Source organism: Varanus komodoensis, unplaced genomic scaffold (assembly GCF_004798865.1).
Source record: "Varanus komodoensis strain SLA01 unplaced genomic scaffold, ASM479886v1 scaffold9, whole genome shotgun sequence".
Lineage (NCBI taxonomy): Eukaryota > Metazoa > Chordata > Lepidosauria > Squamata > Varanidae > Varanus > Varanus komodoensis.
The window spans coordinates 23068112-23087739 of NW_025336598.1; the positions used below are offsets into that span (position 1 = coordinate 23068112).

The 19628-nt window shown below is 37.7% G+C and overlaps 1 protein-coding gene across 2 annotated transcripts in view; it reads right to left on the minus strand.

Annotated features, from left to right (window-relative positions):
• The window catches only part of FRYL (FRY like transcription coactivator), a 177712-nt gene that overhangs the window by 147281 nt on the left and 10803 nt on the right, over window positions 1-19628 (minus strand). Inside the window, exon 1 of one of the 2 annotated variants that reach the window (XM_044417664.1) lies at window positions 1438-1827. The exons of the other annotated variant lie outside the window; for it this stretch is intronic. Within the exon in view, the coding sequence (XP_044273599.1) occupies window positions 1438-1612 (175 nt within the window). The 5' untranslated portion in view covers window positions 1613-1827. Of the gene's footprint in view, window positions 1-1437; window positions 1828-19628 lie in introns of those variants that run through there. 2 annotated transcript variants of the gene reach the window in all.

Sequence of the window (19628 nt, forward strand, 5' to 3'; positions counted from 1 at the left end):
CACTAAATCCAAGAACTCCATCACCGTTTCCATGTCTGTCTTGAAAATAAACTACAATTGTGTTTGTTTCATTAAGCTTCTATAGCACAATGGCTGGAAAGTAAACAAGACCCCAACTCAAGTCTTTCTTTGCTTCAGCTCATCTACAAAAGCAAGATACTAACCATCCTTATGGGCAGTTGTAAGGATTGGAAGACAAGCACATGAAGCAAAGAAGCACAAAGTCTGGTATATTGTTATCTATTGTATATAGATGTTGTATTACATCTATCAAGGGAACTTAAAATTTCTCACCAGAACTCCACACTTCCAGTATTACTTGGCATAAGAGTGCAGCCGAAAGTGTCACGAGTGTTTGTGAGCTCAATTTATTTCAGCTTGGCCAGGAAGACTGTGTTTAATATGAATGAGCTATTTATAAGTTTTAAATGTTTTCTGTATCATCTAGTTCCGAGAAAACACTTGTACTTCTAACAATGCCACTTTAACATATTTAAAAGATATGAGATTTGTTTAGGAACTATATTCATAGGATTTCTGCATGTAAGGTAAGTAACATTCTTAAGTTTGTGCGGCCCATGGTTAGATATCATGGATTTTGGCAAAGTAATTGCAAAACGGTCCATTTCTCATTGTTAGAACTAGTGAAATATTATGCTGATGAACAAAATTACATACTATAAACATGTCTAGGAATGGAAAACCCAGACTGCAGAAAGCTTAAGAACATCACTTTATACTTGTAATATTGCAAGGAGATGAGACAGAACAAGATAGTTATTCTAAAACCAAACATATTAGCTAAGATAGTAACTAGACACTTTAGGCTAAACCCAGATTTCCTATGAGCAGAACTCAACTCACAAGACATTCTTCCAGAAGAAAATGGGGTGAGGTGATTTTGACCAACTCTTTCTTCCCCCACAGTCCCTGAAAAGCTGCTCTGGAAGGTTGCAGGACCTCCTGAAGCGGAAAATTGGTGAAATTCACTTCCCCTTTCTCTTCCATCAGCAGTATCCTCCACTGCATTTTTGCTACTATTTGGTAAAGTGTAACCATATTATTTATATATTCAATAAATCTTTGGAATATGGCAAAGTGAGTTGGAATACTGAAACAAACTCCACCTGATCTCCACAGACATCTCATAATATGCAATACAGCTGAGTAAGCCATCAACTAATACCACATTTAATGGATGAAACTTCACAAGTATTTGCCATTCTACCACCACCTGATGATCTCCATTACATTCATGTTTTAGGTGATATTTTAAGTATACTGGTCCCTTTCACCATAAAAAAGACACAAATCTCTTTTTGAGAAGTTAGAAAACTGTTTGCAGCACTCAAAATAACAGCTCACTGGGGACTGACAAATACTTCTTTTTAACTTGTCTTAAATCTTTCCAAAATTAAGAGTCACACAGATACATACTGTAATCAGGATGTACAGGATGAATGTCATCTTCATCTATAGTCTGTCCTAAAGAAAGCAGGCTGATCCTCTTCATTTTCAGCAGTTTTGGAGAGCTTTCACAGACAGTACTTCCAACTTCCAAAACTACATCTCCAGACATAACAGAAGGCACCATTCTTTTAAAAAAATCCATGTTTGAGATTTACCATTCCTCGAACATTGACTGAAGTTTCTAGTTTAACTGCACGAAATGCAAATTCAGGTGCCTGTGCAAACTTCCTTGAAAAGACTTTTCAAAGCTTTCCTCCTTGTGCTGCTTTACATAATGATGTCATACCAGACTTGGGTGGTACTCAAACACCAGCAAACCAGTTACTAACAGGGAAAGTTTTAAAGACATACATTTCACTTACTGGAACAGCTCAACCATTAGAGATACCTATAGAACTGTTAACATATAGAAGTTGATTTACCAAAATTAAATTTGAGAAAGTTATAAATATGCCAAATGTTTATACATAAGGGCAAAAAAATTCCAGTTGAGTTGGAAGTTTTAGTTTTTTCTTGTAATAGGGAGGAGCATGCATCTGCATTCAAAGATAACAGTTATCACTGTGAAAAGTTTGCTTGACAAGCAAACACAGTTACCAGAGTTTCCAGCATAACATGCTCTCTGTTAGTTCAGTTTTTAGTACAAAGAGAAATTACTAAAAAAGAGAGGGGAAAAGCTTAAATTATTTGCCTAAAAATATTAACAAACAATTTAAGTCACAATATTTTATATAAAGAGAAATCCGTTTTGTTTTGCATAAAACTTCATAATTATTCAGACATAATTCATGTGCAAATAAAGGAACTACAACTGTAGTGTTTTTCATTATTCAAAGGAACCCATAAAGCAAAGCATGGCATTACATCATTACAAATAATTCGAAGAGAACTGTATCAATGAGTAGGGGCTTTTTTTAAGAATTCTGACACCTCATAAAAATGTGCATGAATGTCTGTTTTAAGAAAATGCACAATCCAAGTGGTGTTTAGGGTTTTTTTCCTTGGGGACTGCCTTATACCAGCTTTGCTCTGTTTGCTGCTATTGGCACTATCCAACAGTATGTTTTACACTCCAACTGATTCTCCTGTATCCTGCAGCTTCCTTTCCACAAGCAGCACCCACCACTTAGCTGTTCTGGGGGCAACCCAAAGTAAATGCAAAAGTTCATTTCTGGAAGAAGGCAAGTCAGCAGAGCTTACATAAAGGGAGGTCCACTGACCTGCCTCCTTCCAGAAACAAACATTTCTGCTCATTTCAGGACTTCCTTTAGGAAGTACTTAATCTCCTTTGCAAAGTCTGTGGATCCAAAGGATTTTCCAGAACCCAAAGAAGGGAAACAGCAGAAGCCTAAGTGCTCCTTTAAATTCTGCCCTATGAACTGTGCTGCAATATGTGCAGTTTTGTTTATTTGGATAGTTTAACATTCACTTCTTCAGAGTCAGTTTGCTTCCACAGGAAGTTTAGTCTCTGTATATAGCACTAATTCAGATATACATGCATTCCATTCAATTCATCTGAAATACAAAAAGACATAAAGAAAGAAAGTTGTTGCTTGATCCTGCAAAGTTTGTACACTCAGGTTATTGCTTGGTGCTGCAGATAAGATACCAATTTCTCATGAGTATTTCACACAAACACTCTTAGCACAGATTCAGCCAGAAAACTTTAAGTTCAGTTTGCTAGTACTGGAATAACTAATTGAGCTAGATTTTGAAATATATGCCAGCACATATGAAGCAGGATCATTTTAACTAAGGAAAAGGTAACAATACTTGTACTGAATGGTTAGCACTCTAGTGAAGAATTATATTTGCATAATTAAAGCATGCCATTTATTTTTTCAAAAAAATATTTACCAGCTTTAAGATGTACATGCTTATGAAAACATCCATTAAACCCCCTTGAAATTAAGGCTCCAGATGCTGTCCAATCATTTTGCACCATTTTATAAGCAGTCAAATTAAAAAAGAATCTCAATTCAAATAATCTCATTTAGAATACAACAATTTTTGCATTTAATCATATCAATTAGAAGGAACATAAAGAGGGATATGGGCTCAAGGTAGCTTCTACTTTTGGTTTCACTTGTGGAGTGCAGATTCATCATCATTTGCGATAAGGATACCAATATGAACATCTTACTTTTCACATCCAAGCATAATGAAGGTTCATCCACAGTTTCTGCCTGTGGGGGAAGTCAGCAATACTTAATGAAGACCTTTACAAATTCCCATGTCAACAGTATCATTTCTCCATCTTTCAACACAGTCTAGATTTAACTTCTGCATTCCTCAGGTATCTCTCTACACAGTATGGATGCCTATAGCACACACCAGACTTAAAAGTTGAACCTTTTACATTGTGACATATAATGAGCACTCAAAAATAGTTGGTAGCAAGTTCATTTATTAAGGAATATTTCAAGCACAAACATTTATCTATGGCCATCTTCCAAATGCCTTTGTTACTTCAGTGGTCTACTGTATTTAGCAGCCAGAGTTTCCCCCTCCATGTCTGCTAATAATAATCTATGTACAGAGTGGGCCTATCTCTTGCACGTTATAGATTCATCCAATTCTGCAGGGGGAAAGAGGGGCAGGGGACCTGCTGTTTCAGGGATTACCTAGTTAAGATTCTCAGGCAGAGAGTAAGGACCAGCCTGCCTTGGAAAAGGAGGAAGACTTTTTGAAGTTGAAGTGGAAGGTGATACAGGTTAAGTTCTTTCACCCAATCAGGAGATGACAGGTGAAGTAAGCAGACCAATTAAGAATTGTTCTGTGTTCCTGCCATCTAACTCACAAGCAGCAGGAGCCACCCTAAGGATAGGGAAGAAGGGGCAGTTTCAGTTTGGATTCAACTCTTTGCATGGGCAGATGCTTCTCCCACATCTCACAGAAAGCACTACTTTGATTTATGCTCCTCTGTAACCTTTAATAAAAGAACTGTGCTTCTAAGGTTTTGGTTTGTGCCTGCTGAAGAAGGAAAGAGGTAAGTGTCTTGCTCATGACAATTTATTGCATATCACCTCCATGGAAATATGAATGTTCTCAATTACCACAGAACAGAAAGATTATCAAGTTATTAAAGATTTGTAATCAGTCATATGCATTCTTCTTATGAACTGCTCTAAAGGCAAAGCTTTTAGGGCAACTTACATAAATACAAATACAACAGGGCTTCACAGGTCAAAAACAGCACTTTGCAATGAGTCTGAAAATGAACTCAACTAATAAGATGGCAGAGTACTTGAATAATAGGACTACAATGCCCAATTCTAGTCAATCCCTTTGTAGACATAGTTTGTACTAACTAAAGTTTCTAGACTATCTTCCACAGGAAGATCCACATACAATGTATTATACTAAACTAAATGGAAGGTTACCATGGCATGGATCATGGAAACTAGGCTATCATCATCAAAATAAGGACTTAATTAGCATACCAGTCTAAGCTGACAAAAGGTGCTCTGTGTCACAGAAGTCACTTGTGTGTTAGTGACACATGGATGCAAAGCACAGCCAAATCATGAACTTATACCTTCAGGGGACTGTAACCTATAGCAGCACACAGAATGTGTATTTATATCTATACTTAAATCCACTATAATATTTGGATTACAACAGTTGTAGTACCAGTCATTCATAAAGCATGCATTGCTTTAAAATGGCATCATGCCACTTCTAACAATTTATAGAATAGTCCACATAATCCAACAGAATACATTTAATTATATTTGAAGTTTTTATCTTCCATGTCAGAAGACTTGCATAATTTCACTGTGACAGGACACACAGCTTTTAATCCTTTTGTTATAATTCTAACTTTATACCCCTTACCCCTTTCAGAAGCAGAAAACTGGGATATGCTATGCTAATGAGAATAATTACAAATTATAATAAGCCATCTGTTTAAAGGAGCTCTATAAATTCTAGTTAAATATAGCAATCTCAGCTGAGGTTCACCTGATAAAAATCTTTGTGCTGATAAAGCAATGTTCCTTATCTATAGCTGGATTTTCCAGTGTTGTGCTGATTATACATTTTAAAGAAGAACTGCAACTATATTCTGTGTAAATTTTCCATTGAGAAATTAAGGAGAAAATGTAATGTCATACACCCTGGTAAACATTGGACAATAGCATAATGCAAAATATTAAAAATAAGCCTTTCATAAAATAATCTAAAAAATAAACATCTGAGGATCTAAACAGGGTCTAAATAAAATGAAGAATGAAAATTCAGTACAAGTTTCCTCACACAATGGCTGTGACTAAAGAAGGAAAGCTTAATTCCTATACTAGTAGCATTAAAAACTTTCTGTTTTTAGTATTTTACTATGTTTAATAAGAGCAGATGTCCAAATATGCATTTAAACAATAAATGTTCTATTCTGAAGGTGTGCAGATTGAAAGGCCATCTTTTTTTCCTAGTGGCAAATTTTTATGTGGGAAAGCTTAGAGAAATACTTTATTGATGCTATTAAGGAATGCACAGGATGTCCTATGCATCCTAGACATCACCTGCAAACCCATACAATATTTTGGAGTCATATTCCCAAAGCTGGAAATCAAAGCTCTGCTTGTCCTCTGCTTCACAGTGAACCCAGAAAGAACCAGACTTTCTGACCTTGGAAATATAAAAGTAGGTGGTGCAGGAAAGAGTGGGAGAGACCAGGGTATGATCTATCCTGAAGCTGTTCCAGCCCCGTTCCCTCTCCACCTAAGAAAATGCAGAGTAGAAAGGTTAGGGATGCAAAGATCACTTGCCCTCTTCTCCTGCTCTGCATTAGCTACCTTTCAGACTCCAAGTTTGGGGCATTAAGGGCATCCCAATAGGACTGCACTCTAAACCAACTCTATGGGTTTTTCCACACACTCCCAGGACACATAAAATGCAAAGATAACCGGTGTTGGTACAGGAGAGAAAAACCCTCTAAAAGTCATATTTGGGCAATACCATACAGCACATGTCACTGACACCTACTGGTAATAGGCTGTAGTTCTGAAAGCAACATTAAGATATAACAGAGCAAAGTAGAAGAGAAATTCAAGGAAGAGGCAATAATAGCAGTTATTCAGATATTTATTTCATTTATATAGTGCCCCATAGCCCACAGGCTCTCTGGGCAGTTTACAAATATTAAGATCATAAATACAATTCATAAAATATTATTACAAACAAAATGTTCATAAAATATTATTAAAACTAAAACAATATACTAACCAACCACTCATGGGCCACCTAGCAGGCACAGCAGCAATGCATAAATAATATTTAAAATAGCAATAAAACACAGAGACTTAACTATTAAAATGTTTAGAGAATAAAAAAGGTTTTATTTGGCCATGAGAAGATACTAGGGATGACACCAGGCACACCTCTATGGAGAAGCATGTCCCGGAGATGGGGTGCCACTACTGAAAAGCCCCTTCTCCTGGTTACTTTACTTCTTTAGGGGAGAGTTTCCTGAAAAGGACCTCTACAAATGATCTTACTCTTACTTCTATTTTTATTCTATTTTATTAATGTTGTTGTAAACTGTCCTGAGATGTCTGTGATGAGACAGTATAGAAAAGTTTTAAATAGAGATAGAGAGAGAGAGAGATAGGGTAGGAACATATGGGACAAAGCATTCCTTCAGATAAACTGGTCTCAAGACATAATTGGGCCCAGACTTTCCACTGGCAGCCAAAACAGCTGGAAAAGGACTGGTGTGATGTAGTTTCCTGGACAAGTTACCATTAGTAGCTGTGCTGTCCCATTCCAAATGAGTAGTAGTTTCCAGATCATTTTCAAAGGCAGCTCTAAATAGGGCACATTTATTTATTTTATTTCTAACCCACCCCAGTGGCCATATGGCTGCCTGGGTGGATGACAACAATGAAAATACAAACTAAAATATAGTATAAAACACAAATTACAAATAATAATAAACATTAAAACCAACATAAAATGCACAGAATAGTCCAAATGCAAAAAAAGTTGCATTATTCCAACTGAGAGGTTACCAGAGCATGAATAACTATGGCCAGACTCTGAGAACTTTCCGGTGTGACCTACAGAACCTCTTCTCTTTGTTGTCCTGCTGGGGGACTCCATGGTTCAAATGTCACAGGACCAAGCAACTATCCCCTAACACCAGCTTTTGTCACTCCACGTAGAAATGGAATTACAGAGAGACTGTGCCACTGATCCCTAACCACAAAAGTCTATCCAGGAGAATAGTATAGCAAACAGTACCAAAAGAGCCAAGTAGTTTAGATAAATAACAGGCTTGCATAGCCTCTGTCGTTGGACATTATAAGGGTGAAGATCTCTGTGAAGATTTCTTTAGTATAAAGATCTGTCAACTGCCACCTTCACTGCAACTAAGAACTGCCTTCTCTAACAAGTTTTCAGTATACTTCTAGATGCTGTGAGACAAGGCAGGCAACAGTTGAGCAAAAAGGGAGTACATGGCATTCCTCCAAGTCCTCCAGATACAACTGAAACAACCTATAAAAAGGATAAAACTGTGCTCTGGACACAGTTCTCTGTTCTGAAATACAGAAGCCATTATGGGCATGTTTCAGCAAATAAAACTTATTTTATGCTCAAAGATGTTAGTTTAGCAAATCACCAAAGGTTTCATCATTTCAGGCTCTGGGACAAGCATAGAAATACTCAGAAGAGATCTACTGGATGGCATCCTGGTGATACAATGGTAGTAGTATTGCTTCATTACCACCTCAACCACTGCTTGATTATGAGCTATTTCTGTGCTGAGTCATAGTCACATGCAGTTTTCCACCTGCTGTTTCCATGTGCCTTGGTTTATATAATTTCTCTGAGCTCAGTGGTAACCAGGAAACTAAGCAGGCTCTGCCTATACCCCAAGTCATTTCCAAGTATGGTGGAGCAGCCACATCAACTCAATCTTCAGTTCTGGATCCTCTTCCCAAGTAGACTGCATTGGGCTCAAACAAATAATGCAACCCCTCCAGCTGTGGCAGCTAGACAGTTGTGGCATCTATTTTCACATGCAAAATTAACTTATGGGGAAATCCAGATTTACAAATTGGCAAGAAAACATTTGCTCAGAAGAATTCAAAGGACAGGCAGGTTTTTACTTTGGTTAACCTTTTCGGTCCTGCCATTTTCTGCTTTGTGTGGTGTATATAAATTACATATGTTGGCATTCAGCCATAGTTGGCAACTGAAATATTTGTTAGAAGCCAAATTTGGTCCTGCCATTTTTACAGCTCCAGATGCTATTTGAAGTATTGATTGAGGCTAAAACATCTACATCTGCCTACAACTCATGTGTATAAATAATTTCAGCTAATAAATATGATGCACAAAATCTTAAACAAGAATGGAATAATGAACTGGAGTACCCCATCTTGCCTGGTCAATAAAGTGCTTCATTATTATCTGTTTCACAGGAGGTCATATCTTAAACTACACCTAATTTAGCAAAAAGTCATGCTTTTGAGTCATGCTTTGAGTACAATGGCAGCTACAATATATTTTTGGTAAGGACTTGATTAAATCAGCTAATTGATGAAGGTGCAATTCAGCTAATGCTTCCCTTCATCATATGTTTTGGCAATGGCAGCTTCCTTTTGGGAGGAGGAAATAATTCAGATAAAGCTTGTAATGCAAAGTCGTTTAATATTCAAGGATATACATGTTCTTTTGAATTACCCACCCGTATCTTGGAATTTAATGCAAACTCCATATAAATAATTTTCTGCACCCTTTTGATAGCTAAAAAGCTAATATTACATAAAAAACATAAACAGACACCTGCAATGACACAATGGATAGAGGATTTAATGAAATTTTCAGATTCTGAATGGGCAGCCTGTAGGTGTAAATGGATAAAAGTACAGATATTTGGGGTGCCTTTGTTGAAGTCTGCACATGATTTTTTTTTAATAACAGTAGTATGTTATATAGTAACATATAGAGATTATATAGTGCTATGGATGTTTTTACATTTTTTCAAAAACTGTAGTGTTTGAGTTTTGTTCCTTTTATTCTTTTAATGGTGTCTAGGTTTTTTGTATTGCACATAAAAAATGAATGGGAAAAAAGAGAAACTGAGCAAGCTCTATATCAAGGGTGACCAAACCAAGGCTCATGAGTCACATGTGGCTCTTTTAGTTTATTTTGCGGCTTGCCACTTGCTGCCTGAAGGCACCCACTGGCCACTTGCCGATTGCTGCTGCTGTTCACAAGCACTCACTTGCGGCTCTCAAACATCTGACATTTACCATCTGTGGCTCTTCTGTTGACCAAGTCTGGCCACCCCTGCTCTATCCTGAAGGTAAGTATGCATAGAAGAAACTGTGTATCATGTCATCTGTATGTATGACAAAGCAGATGTTGCAACCGGACACTGAATGGACAGACAAGAATCTCTCAATAAGGGTGGACCCATATTCTTACAGAAGAAATGGCTGCAGAAAATCTAAACCAGTGGCATGGGTTTTCTGGAAAAAGCAGAACTAGGAAATTTTCAAGTGTTCTAATGAGTATTACCAGATTTAGCATAATTGACTAATTTTTACTACCTAACACCCATTCTCCCTCAATAAAAACTTATAATATCTCATATTTAGTAGACAGAACTATGTACAATATAATTATCTCAAAACTGAAACATGGTGCTGCATCAGAGCTTTTAAAAAACCCTGACTCACAGAAAAATGAAAAAGTGGGTCTTAATTAAATCAAGTCAGAACTTTCCTTTTAACACCAAATATGAGGTGGATCAATTCCAAAAAGGAGCCCACAACCTTGAGTTTACAACAGCTGAACGGTATTGCTATTTTGGAGGGCATTCATTCACGGGGCAATCATACATTGTAGGTGACTTCATAAAACTTAACAACAAACAAAATATCTGAATTGAAATACTTGTCCAGGGGGAAATTAACCACATAATATAATTTAAATATTATATTCAAACACTTTTAAGGCTTTATTATTTTATTATTTTAAGAAATCATTTTATTGGAATATTTGTAATAGAGAAATGTCAATAGCATATCTTTCCGGTTTGTCTTTCTTTCCATATCTTTCCATACTAGCCAAATAAAGCAAAGTAAAATAACTGGATCTGAAAGAACATACTGTTTTAAGGATACATACTTTTAAAAAGGAGATCTATCTTATACAGTGGTACCTTGGCTCATGAACTTAATCTGTTCCAGGACTCTGGTCATGACCCAAATTGGTTGTGAGCCAAGTCAAATTTCCCCATAAGGTTCAATGTAAGTAAGGTTAATCTGTTCTGTAACTTTTTTTAATCTCAAAAATCTGAAGCAAAGTCACAAAAGAACAACAAAGATTGCAGCCATCTTCTCCCTCCCCCCACAGCACGACCACAGCTGCACCCATCTTCCCTGCACGACTGCGACTGCAATCGCAGCCATAGACGGGGGTGATCACAGTCGTGCTTGGGCAGGGAAGATGGGCACAATTGTGGCCATTCCCCCCACCCCGAGCACGACTGCAGTTGCGCTCGTGCAGGGAAGACTTGGGCGCGATCGCAATCGTCACAAGATGCGGAGTTTGCAACCTGAGCCAATTTTTTCGTGAAATTTCTCTTCATGACCCAATTTGGTCGTGAACTGATGCATTCATGAGCCGAGGCACCACTGTATCATCAGTTTCACTTTCTTTTGCTGAACTAACTGTAGCACCTTCAGCCTCACTTGCTTCTCTACTCACTGAGTTTCATTTCAAACTGAAAAAATATTATTCAGAATAACAGATGAACATTTTGTTTCACTAAAGGATGATTGTGAATCTGTGGGCACAGACTAGGGAACCTGGGCAAGATGGTGCTATTATACTCATGTGGGATCCCATGTGTTGGCCAATATGTCAGCAGAATGCTGTACTAGATGGACTTCCTTTAATTTGTCCCAAATCTCCCACCAATAAGCTTTGTGGAATGACCATAGTTTTTAGCACTGACTTTCTAGCCATTTTCTCCCACCATGCATAGTTCTAACCTTTCCTTACAGAGCAGTTGCTCTAGTCCTTGATCATTTTAGTTGCTCTTTTCTACATTTGCTATAACTCTACAATATCCCTTTTTTTTGGGGGGGGGGGACCAGAACTGTACACAGCATTCCAAGTCTCATCACACCAGAAGTGTACAGTATCAATAGATTTAGATCCTGTTTATGGGTTCCCACAGGAATCTGGTCAGCCACTGTTTGAGCAGAAGGCCGGACTAGGTAAGGTCTTTGGTCAGATCCATATATTTCTATGCTACAATTTGACCTGGTATGTATACTAGGCCATTAAGATGCTGGGACAGCCCCATGGCTGTCATGTTGCTCATCCCAGATGAGTCAATTGTATCATGAATGCTGAAGTTCACCAATATTTCACAGAAGGTAAACCTGTTACTTTTCCACTGAGATCCTGCGCAAAATAAATCCTGCTCTACTGATTTCTCCTATTAGAAAGCCATATCCTCTCAAATTCAACTAAATTCTATTTCCATCAGGAGCTTTTCAGACCTACACATCCTCCTTCCAACAATTCCACCCTACAATGAAATATTCTGTATCTCCTCAATCAATTTTCCCCTCTGCTTTTCTCAGAAGGGGACAAGGGGTTTACTGTTGTTTCAATACCGTTTTAGTATGTTTTCATTTTAAATGTTGTACATCACCTTGGTAACATGTGTGGAAAGCCTAATAATAAATAAATTAATACAATCAGAAATGGTTGGGGGGGATTAGATGCAAGCACTATCATTTCAAAGACAGTAGCCAATCAGTTGGCCATCATTTTCAGAATTCAGAAAGAAAAGCAATATGCCTCTGAAAGCTTCCTGTAGGTGCTTCAGGAAACTCATGTCCCCCTGCATAATCATCAGAGCTCCAAGCTTCCTGCTTCTAAAAATTTTAAAGGGAAAATACAGTTTAAAATTTATTTCTCTTTGGCCACCAGATGGCAGTGCAGAGTACCTAATGAACACACTTGCGGATCTGCATCTTCCAACCTATTTCCTTGTACTTAATAAATTCAGGAATTAAGCATCCAATAGTTCGGAATAGAATTTACTATTTGAAAGCATAATCTGAGAGCAAAAAATAGTGAAATAGTGAAATCTTAAATGTCTTTTAATTCCTGTAAACCATCCTGACAGCCATGTTGCTACTGTGACAGTCTATAAAGGCTGCAAATAAATAAATAACTCTTAGATAGCAGCACATTTCCTCGACATGCAGGAAGTCCTAAGTTCAATCCACAGTATTTCCAGGTAATAATACTTCCCACCTAGAGATGGCTTGTTTGAAACCCGAGAGAGTCACAGTGCAGAGTGACATTTCCGAACTATATGAACAGTCTAACTTTGCAAAAGGCAGTTTCCTTACAAGAGCAATTCTAGATACAGAAAACAGCATTTTTCTACAAAGCATTATATTTTAAAATATAACATGCTTACTTATGTGTTTCTTAAAATATAAAAGTTCTTTCTTCAAGAAAGAGTGGAGGAACAACCAATGTTATAAGCTTACACTTTAATAAACTGTAACAAACTTGTTCACTGTAGATCAAATACATGTAATGCAAGAAAATCCATTATTGGGTATCCTGATTTAAAAACAACCACCAAACCTAAAAATAAACTGATGGGGTGAAGATGGAATCAGGCATTAGAGCTGGAGCAAGAGGAGTTGCTTCTTTGTTTTAATTCCTTTCCCCAACAAAGGACTAATAGCTGCTAGGCAGCAATTTCACCTGAGAAAAATCAGGGGGTAGAGATGACCTCTACTTTGCCTGGATGCTGCTGTTCCAATCCACAGTTTAACGTGTTTTTTTTCAGTTGTACATATTTTCACCCTAAAAACTAATACAGAAAAAATAAGATGTCCTTCTTGGTCTGGATATTAAACTGATATATTAAAAATTATGTGGACTTGCAAATGACAATGGCTGCTGGAGATACGCTATACAAAAGAGGTATTCTAGGTCATATATTAACAGTTTCATACTGTCACAGTTCCATTCTGGATAAGCAGTGAGTAAGACTGCAATCTTTCCCACTGAAACAATGAGACTTGCTTCTGTACTGTTAACTCTAATCTTGACTGAGCTTTAAACTCTTAACCTAATTCTGGGACATATACAAACTATATGTCTTCACACCAAACATGACCAACCTTCCAGGATGCAAGGGTAGCCAAGTAACTCAACAATTAAAGCCAAGTAAAGGAGGGGCTGTAGCTTAATGGTAGATCCCCTAGTCCGCATGCAGAAGGTCCATTCTCCACACAGGACAGGAAAAATTCCTGCCTGAAGTCCTGGTGACCCACTGCAGTGGATTAGCAGCCTGTCTCAGTACAAGACAGCCTTCTTTGTTCCCAAAATGGATTACATTAACCCTGTAACGTATTGTGACTTTAACAGAGGAGCTCCTGGGCCTCACAGGCACCAAACAAGTAGTATTCTGGAAGAATTCAAGCCAAATGATGTGAATGTTTGAAATGTTTTGAATCCTCATCTTCATATCTGGGTCTCTCTTGTGCTATGCATTTTTTTTCTGATCCTCCCCTACTCCCAGCCCCCGCCTTCTATGTACACTTACCACATTTGGGACATGAAAGGAAATGATGTTTGGGAAAGAAGGGTAACAATTCAGGTTTGTTGGATATTTCAACATTAAGCATTTCAATAGGAACTATTTTTCTGGGCTCCTCAGTAGAACTGTCTCCAGACAAAGAAAGGTCCTCCTTGCTGCTGCTCCTATTCCCACTGGTAAGGAATTCAGCAGATTACACTGGCCTCACCCATTCCATAGCTCAAAGAGTAAGGCAGCATCACCCACCCTTCATCCATGTTTCATGCAACTATGTGGACTGCACCCGCCATGACAAACAATTATTCTAAATTACTAATTTTCAGAAACACAAAAGTAAACCTGGAAGCAACTGGACAGAAGGCAGGAGTGGCCACTGAGATGAACATTTAAGGCAGGGGTTCTCAAACTTTTTGAACAGGGGACCAGTTGACAGGTGCCAGCAGGGAGGTGCGGAGATTGTTTCCGAGCGAGTGCAAAACGACCTCTTCTTGAGCAAGCCAACACCAGCAAGGTGCCGGCTTGCTCGCGAGGAAATCATTTTCTCCAAGTGTTTCCAAAATGACCTCTTCCTTTGCAAGCAAGCCGCATGCACGCCCAGTGGGTGCAAAACCTGTGGGGCAGACTGGTTAAAAGGGCATGGCAGGCCAAATCTGGCCCGCGGGCCTTAGTTTGAGGACCCATGGTTTAAGGTTTCTTCGATCTTAAGAATTTTTTTAAAAGAGTAGAATTTTTGAGGGATAAGGCTTTTATTTTTAAGGGTTTTTCATTTCTCTCAAACATTGCTTGGGTATGTTCTTCTTACATCAGAAACTCATAGGGAGACTTCCAATTTTCTTCTCCATCCATCCCTTCCTATTAAGGAAAGTTATCTACCCTGTAATGCATTCTGATGTTTTCGCCAGGAAACAAAGAAGCTAGATGTTCTTTCCAAGAAGAAGGAATACAAAAACCAAAGGATTCTGAAGTCAACAGTAAGGGAATGAAATAAGGCAACAGCAAAGAGTTAAAAACTTTAAAATTGTCACAATTTCAAAACAACACCAAGAAAAGCCCCACTAGTCGATCAGTTTTATTATCTATTTAAACTGTGCAATCAACTAAAAGTATGTTCTATTTAAATCAGGCTCATATCAAAATATTTATAAAAGATGTGGGTAGCTGGTATTATCTTAGAGAAAGGGCTCTCCTTTCTCTAACACATAAGAAAGAATGTAAGATGAAGTGTGTGCATGCCATAGCAAGCACTATTTAAAAACAAGAGTATGTCTTTTCCTTCAGAATTGTTTTTATTTCTATGCACAGTTAAATCATTCACCAATTACTGCCCATGAACAGGAAATTAAAGAACATCTGCAAAGAAATCACTTCAACCAGAACAAGTCATGCAAAAGAAGGCTTAAATATAATTTCTCTCAAATTCAGATGCTTCCTAATATTAACAATCAATTTCTTCAGTGACATGTATATACAAGCTTGGGTGTTGTAATGGACAAACTGGACTTCAACAACAAAGCCAGAGATTCAAACTCCACATGGTTATTTTAAGGATGATTCTGGGCCAGTCACTCTGCTTAGGGTCTTATCCCCTCTGAAGCTATGGTTCTCCTCTGTTATTGGAAGTAACACTTGGTGGGGAAAAAATAAGGAAGCTGTTGATTATGTCCAGCTAGGAAACTGAAGGTGGTACAATGGCCAAATGATAAACACACTCATCACACTATCATCTCCATTCACAAATGTTCATAAACCTGAAACTACCACATATAACTGTGAAATGAAAGAAATTGGGAGTGTTCACCATAGGAAGTCTGCTCTATCATATTCAGCTTTCTAAAAACAAGTACACCTGCAGTCATTGCTGTATCTTTTCCCCAGATTCATGTTCTTAAGTTTTCACTTTTACAGTCCCCAATTTTCATTCTTAGTCCTGTGCACACAAAGCCTATCAAATGCCATATAACCATAGAGCCTTAAAAATGGGATCAGATGGAATAGACGTATTTTGTCTTTCTATTAAAAAAAGATTTCCAACCGCTAACCAAAACTATAATAAAAAAAACAAACATTACAGACACAAAAACCTTGTTTAGTTAGTGACAGTATCTTCACTTACTTGTCTAATAACAATGGCAATATTTCAGAGCTAAAGAAAGCTGCTCTAAAATATGACTAGAACAAATAAAATTCATGTGGAATTAAATACAGCATTCCTACGAAACCAAGAACAATGCTGTTATTGAATTAGGCTGCTCCTACTAAATAAAGCGTAGGATACATAAAGTCCCTCCCCTCTCCCACTTATCACTGCATCAAGCATCCTAAGTTTTTTGAAAGTCACCGTGTGTTGCCAAAAGGCAAAACAAGCCTCCCCTCCACCATTAAAGGTTATCCCTTCATGTGGTCCCTTTTCTTCAAACAGTGTTTCTCCAAATTCCAAAGTTATTCACAGAAAGAGGAACTAAAGTATATTTTGTATTGTTTTAAAAAAGCAGAATTATGGTTAGATAAGGGTAGCCAGAGAAGAGTAAACAGTAAAAGTTTTACTTTTGAACAGCAAAAGCTTTTGTTTTGACCCCTTTCTAGTTTGTGGAAGCAAACCACTATAGGAATACTAATAAGGTTATCTAAAAATCAAGTATGCAGATCATCTTACTTTGATACCTTTGAGATATCAGAATGAGTTGTCAATGCCACAATATACTTCAGACTGCAAATAAAGAATGAATTTTGATTGCTTCCCCATATAGAACTCCTTGCAAGTAGAAAACTAGTACATTGGGGAAAAGGTTCTAGACTTGCTGTACTGAATTTCAACTTGTGGAGGTTACTGTTTTAAAATTTAGGGAATCCTTAAAGACAATAATCCTCCATCATAAGTTCATAATGCCACATGACATCTCTAGTGTAGAGAGGGGGCTCAGCTCTTGCACAATACAGTCTACTCAGATTTGTCCATTTCTGAAGAGGAGGTGGAGGAGCAGAGTTTGGCAGACGACTTCGCAATTTCAAGGTTACCTAGTGAAGATTCTCAGACAAAATGTGAGAACCAGCCCATCTTGGAAAAGGAGCAAAATATTTAAGAACTGAGGGTGGGAGATGCAGAATCAGGGGAGTTCCTTGATCCTGTCAGGAGCCAACAAAGAACAAGCAGGCCAGATAAAAAGTATGCAGCATTCCCACAGTATAGCCCATGAGCAGCAGGAGCCATCCTGAGGGTAGAGTTAAAATCTTTTCTGAAAGAGAGGGAAGGGAGACTTCTGTATAGATTCAACTCTTTTACATGGACAGATGCTTCAACCACAGCTCAAAGAGCATGCTACTTTGATTTACACTGTTCTGTAAGCTATCAAGCTTTAATGTTCAAAAACCCCTGTACTTCTAGTCTCGTCTGAGTCTGCTAAAGAAAAGCTCTTGACACCTACTAACTCACCCCCACCTAATTCTGTTGCATGTATAGCCACCTAAAGAAACCCACATGTGTGTTTACCATTCAGTAAGTGCAACATCAAGAAGAAAACTTAGACATGTGGAAGCTATCACAGACCAAGTCAAAATGTTAATATCATTTCCAACTCAATTGTTTCACATGAAGGCAGTCCAACGAGCTTAAAAACTGAACAGGGACCTTAATATGTGTCTCCTACATCAAAGAACATTCTAGCTACCATCTCAAAGGCTTGCAGGTAATCAGGAGAACCATCACTAGTAGAGCCACAGTAAGCTTTATATTGTGCATATTCTGTGACTGCTCTGATAGTAAAAGATAACAGCTTGAGAATGACTGTGCTTGACAGATATATCAAACAAGTCTTCTTGAAATCCCAGTGATCAAACTAGAGGCCAATATTTCCTTTTGTGGGACAGGATAATCAAGCAAATGCTGGTGGCTCAGCATCATGTAAAATACCACTAATTAAGCAGACCCATTTCAATCTAGCTTCCAATTTCATTTTAAGCCTAAAACCAATTTGGTAGTCTTGACAGAAGATTCTTGGAGGAGAAAATGCAAAACACAATCCTGTTAGCTCTTCTAGCATCTCTGCTTTTGTGGGGGAAGGGAGGTGCCATTGCTAACAGCATTTTTCTGAATCACCTTTCAGAGACAGGACTGGGAAACAGCACTTCTTGGTAACTCAACCCCCAGCAGACAAGCACATTCCAGAAAGTAATGCTTGGAGACTGTTGTTCTACATCATGACAAACGCTATGGAGTACAGGAGGGCTCTCCCCACACTATTTAACATTTGCATTAAATTTTTGGGAAAGATTATCTGGGTGCTTGGAATGATGTGTCATCAACTGAACTCTATTTTTCCTTTTACTTTAACTCAGGTGTAGCAGTGAATGTTTCAAATAGTTGTATCTAGTCTATATTAAGCTAGATGAAGATTAGTACACTGAGCTGAATTCTATTTATTGTATTTCTTCTTCATTGTCTAAGTTATTTATCTAATCTACACTAAACAATTTAAGACAAAAATTTCATACAACACACAATCAGTAAAATAACAGTCAAAACCTGAATGAAGATTTGATCAAATGCCAATCATCATCATCATTAATAACATAAAGCAGCAAAAACAACTTCACAGGACAAAACACAACATAAATACTATAGACATTAACACCAATAGTTAATTGTTAAAACTCATAAAATAACATTGTTAAAATACTATTAAGGGCATGGGAAAATAAGAAAATACTTGCTCAATGCTAAAAAGATATTAGCATAGGTGTCAGGCAAGCCTCCCTAAGGAGAACATTCCACGACTTGGAGGCCACCACTGAGAACATCCTTTTCCTTATAGCCACCCTCTAATTCAATACAATGGAAACTGAAGAGAAAGTGTTCTTGATTTCTTGATGCAGGTACCTTAACTATGTGTGTTAACCCTAACCCTCCTCCCCATATACAGTCAGTTAACAGGTTTCAGTTTTGTTCTCCTAGACTTTTGACTGAATTGGTGTTGCTCCATCTTACAAACTTATTTATCTGTATTTGTGTTCTTCCTTGTCTTACTGAATTACTGTTTGATATTGGTATGAGTTAAATGAGTTTACTGGTTTTGTAACCTGCTACTGGATTTTATAATAAATACCAGATCACATGTTTCATAAATAAATAAAATCTAAGATGGAGAGCAGGATCTTTTTCATGGCAAGGGATGCATTAACTCACAGGTAAACCTCTACTGCTGGGTGGGGAAAGTAAATGCCAGCATTGAGTATTGTGAAAGCAACATATTCACCCTGCTCACATCTTTTCCCTCTTTCTCCTACACTGTGAAATAATCAACCTTCAAAAAAGGTTAATTTATCCCCCCATTTAAGAGCTCCAGTAGACACACCCAGAAGAAAGTGTTCCTTTAGATACTGATGTCCCAATTCATGTATAGCTTTATGGTTCAAAGCTTGCACATTTGAGTCTGGAAACAGACTGGCAGCCAATAAAGATGGAAAGAAACAGCACAAGCAATTCATTACGCCTGTACTGTAGTTCACAGTATCTACTTCACATGTTTTTATCTTTTAAGCTACCTTGAGAGGGTTCCACTCTTGAAAG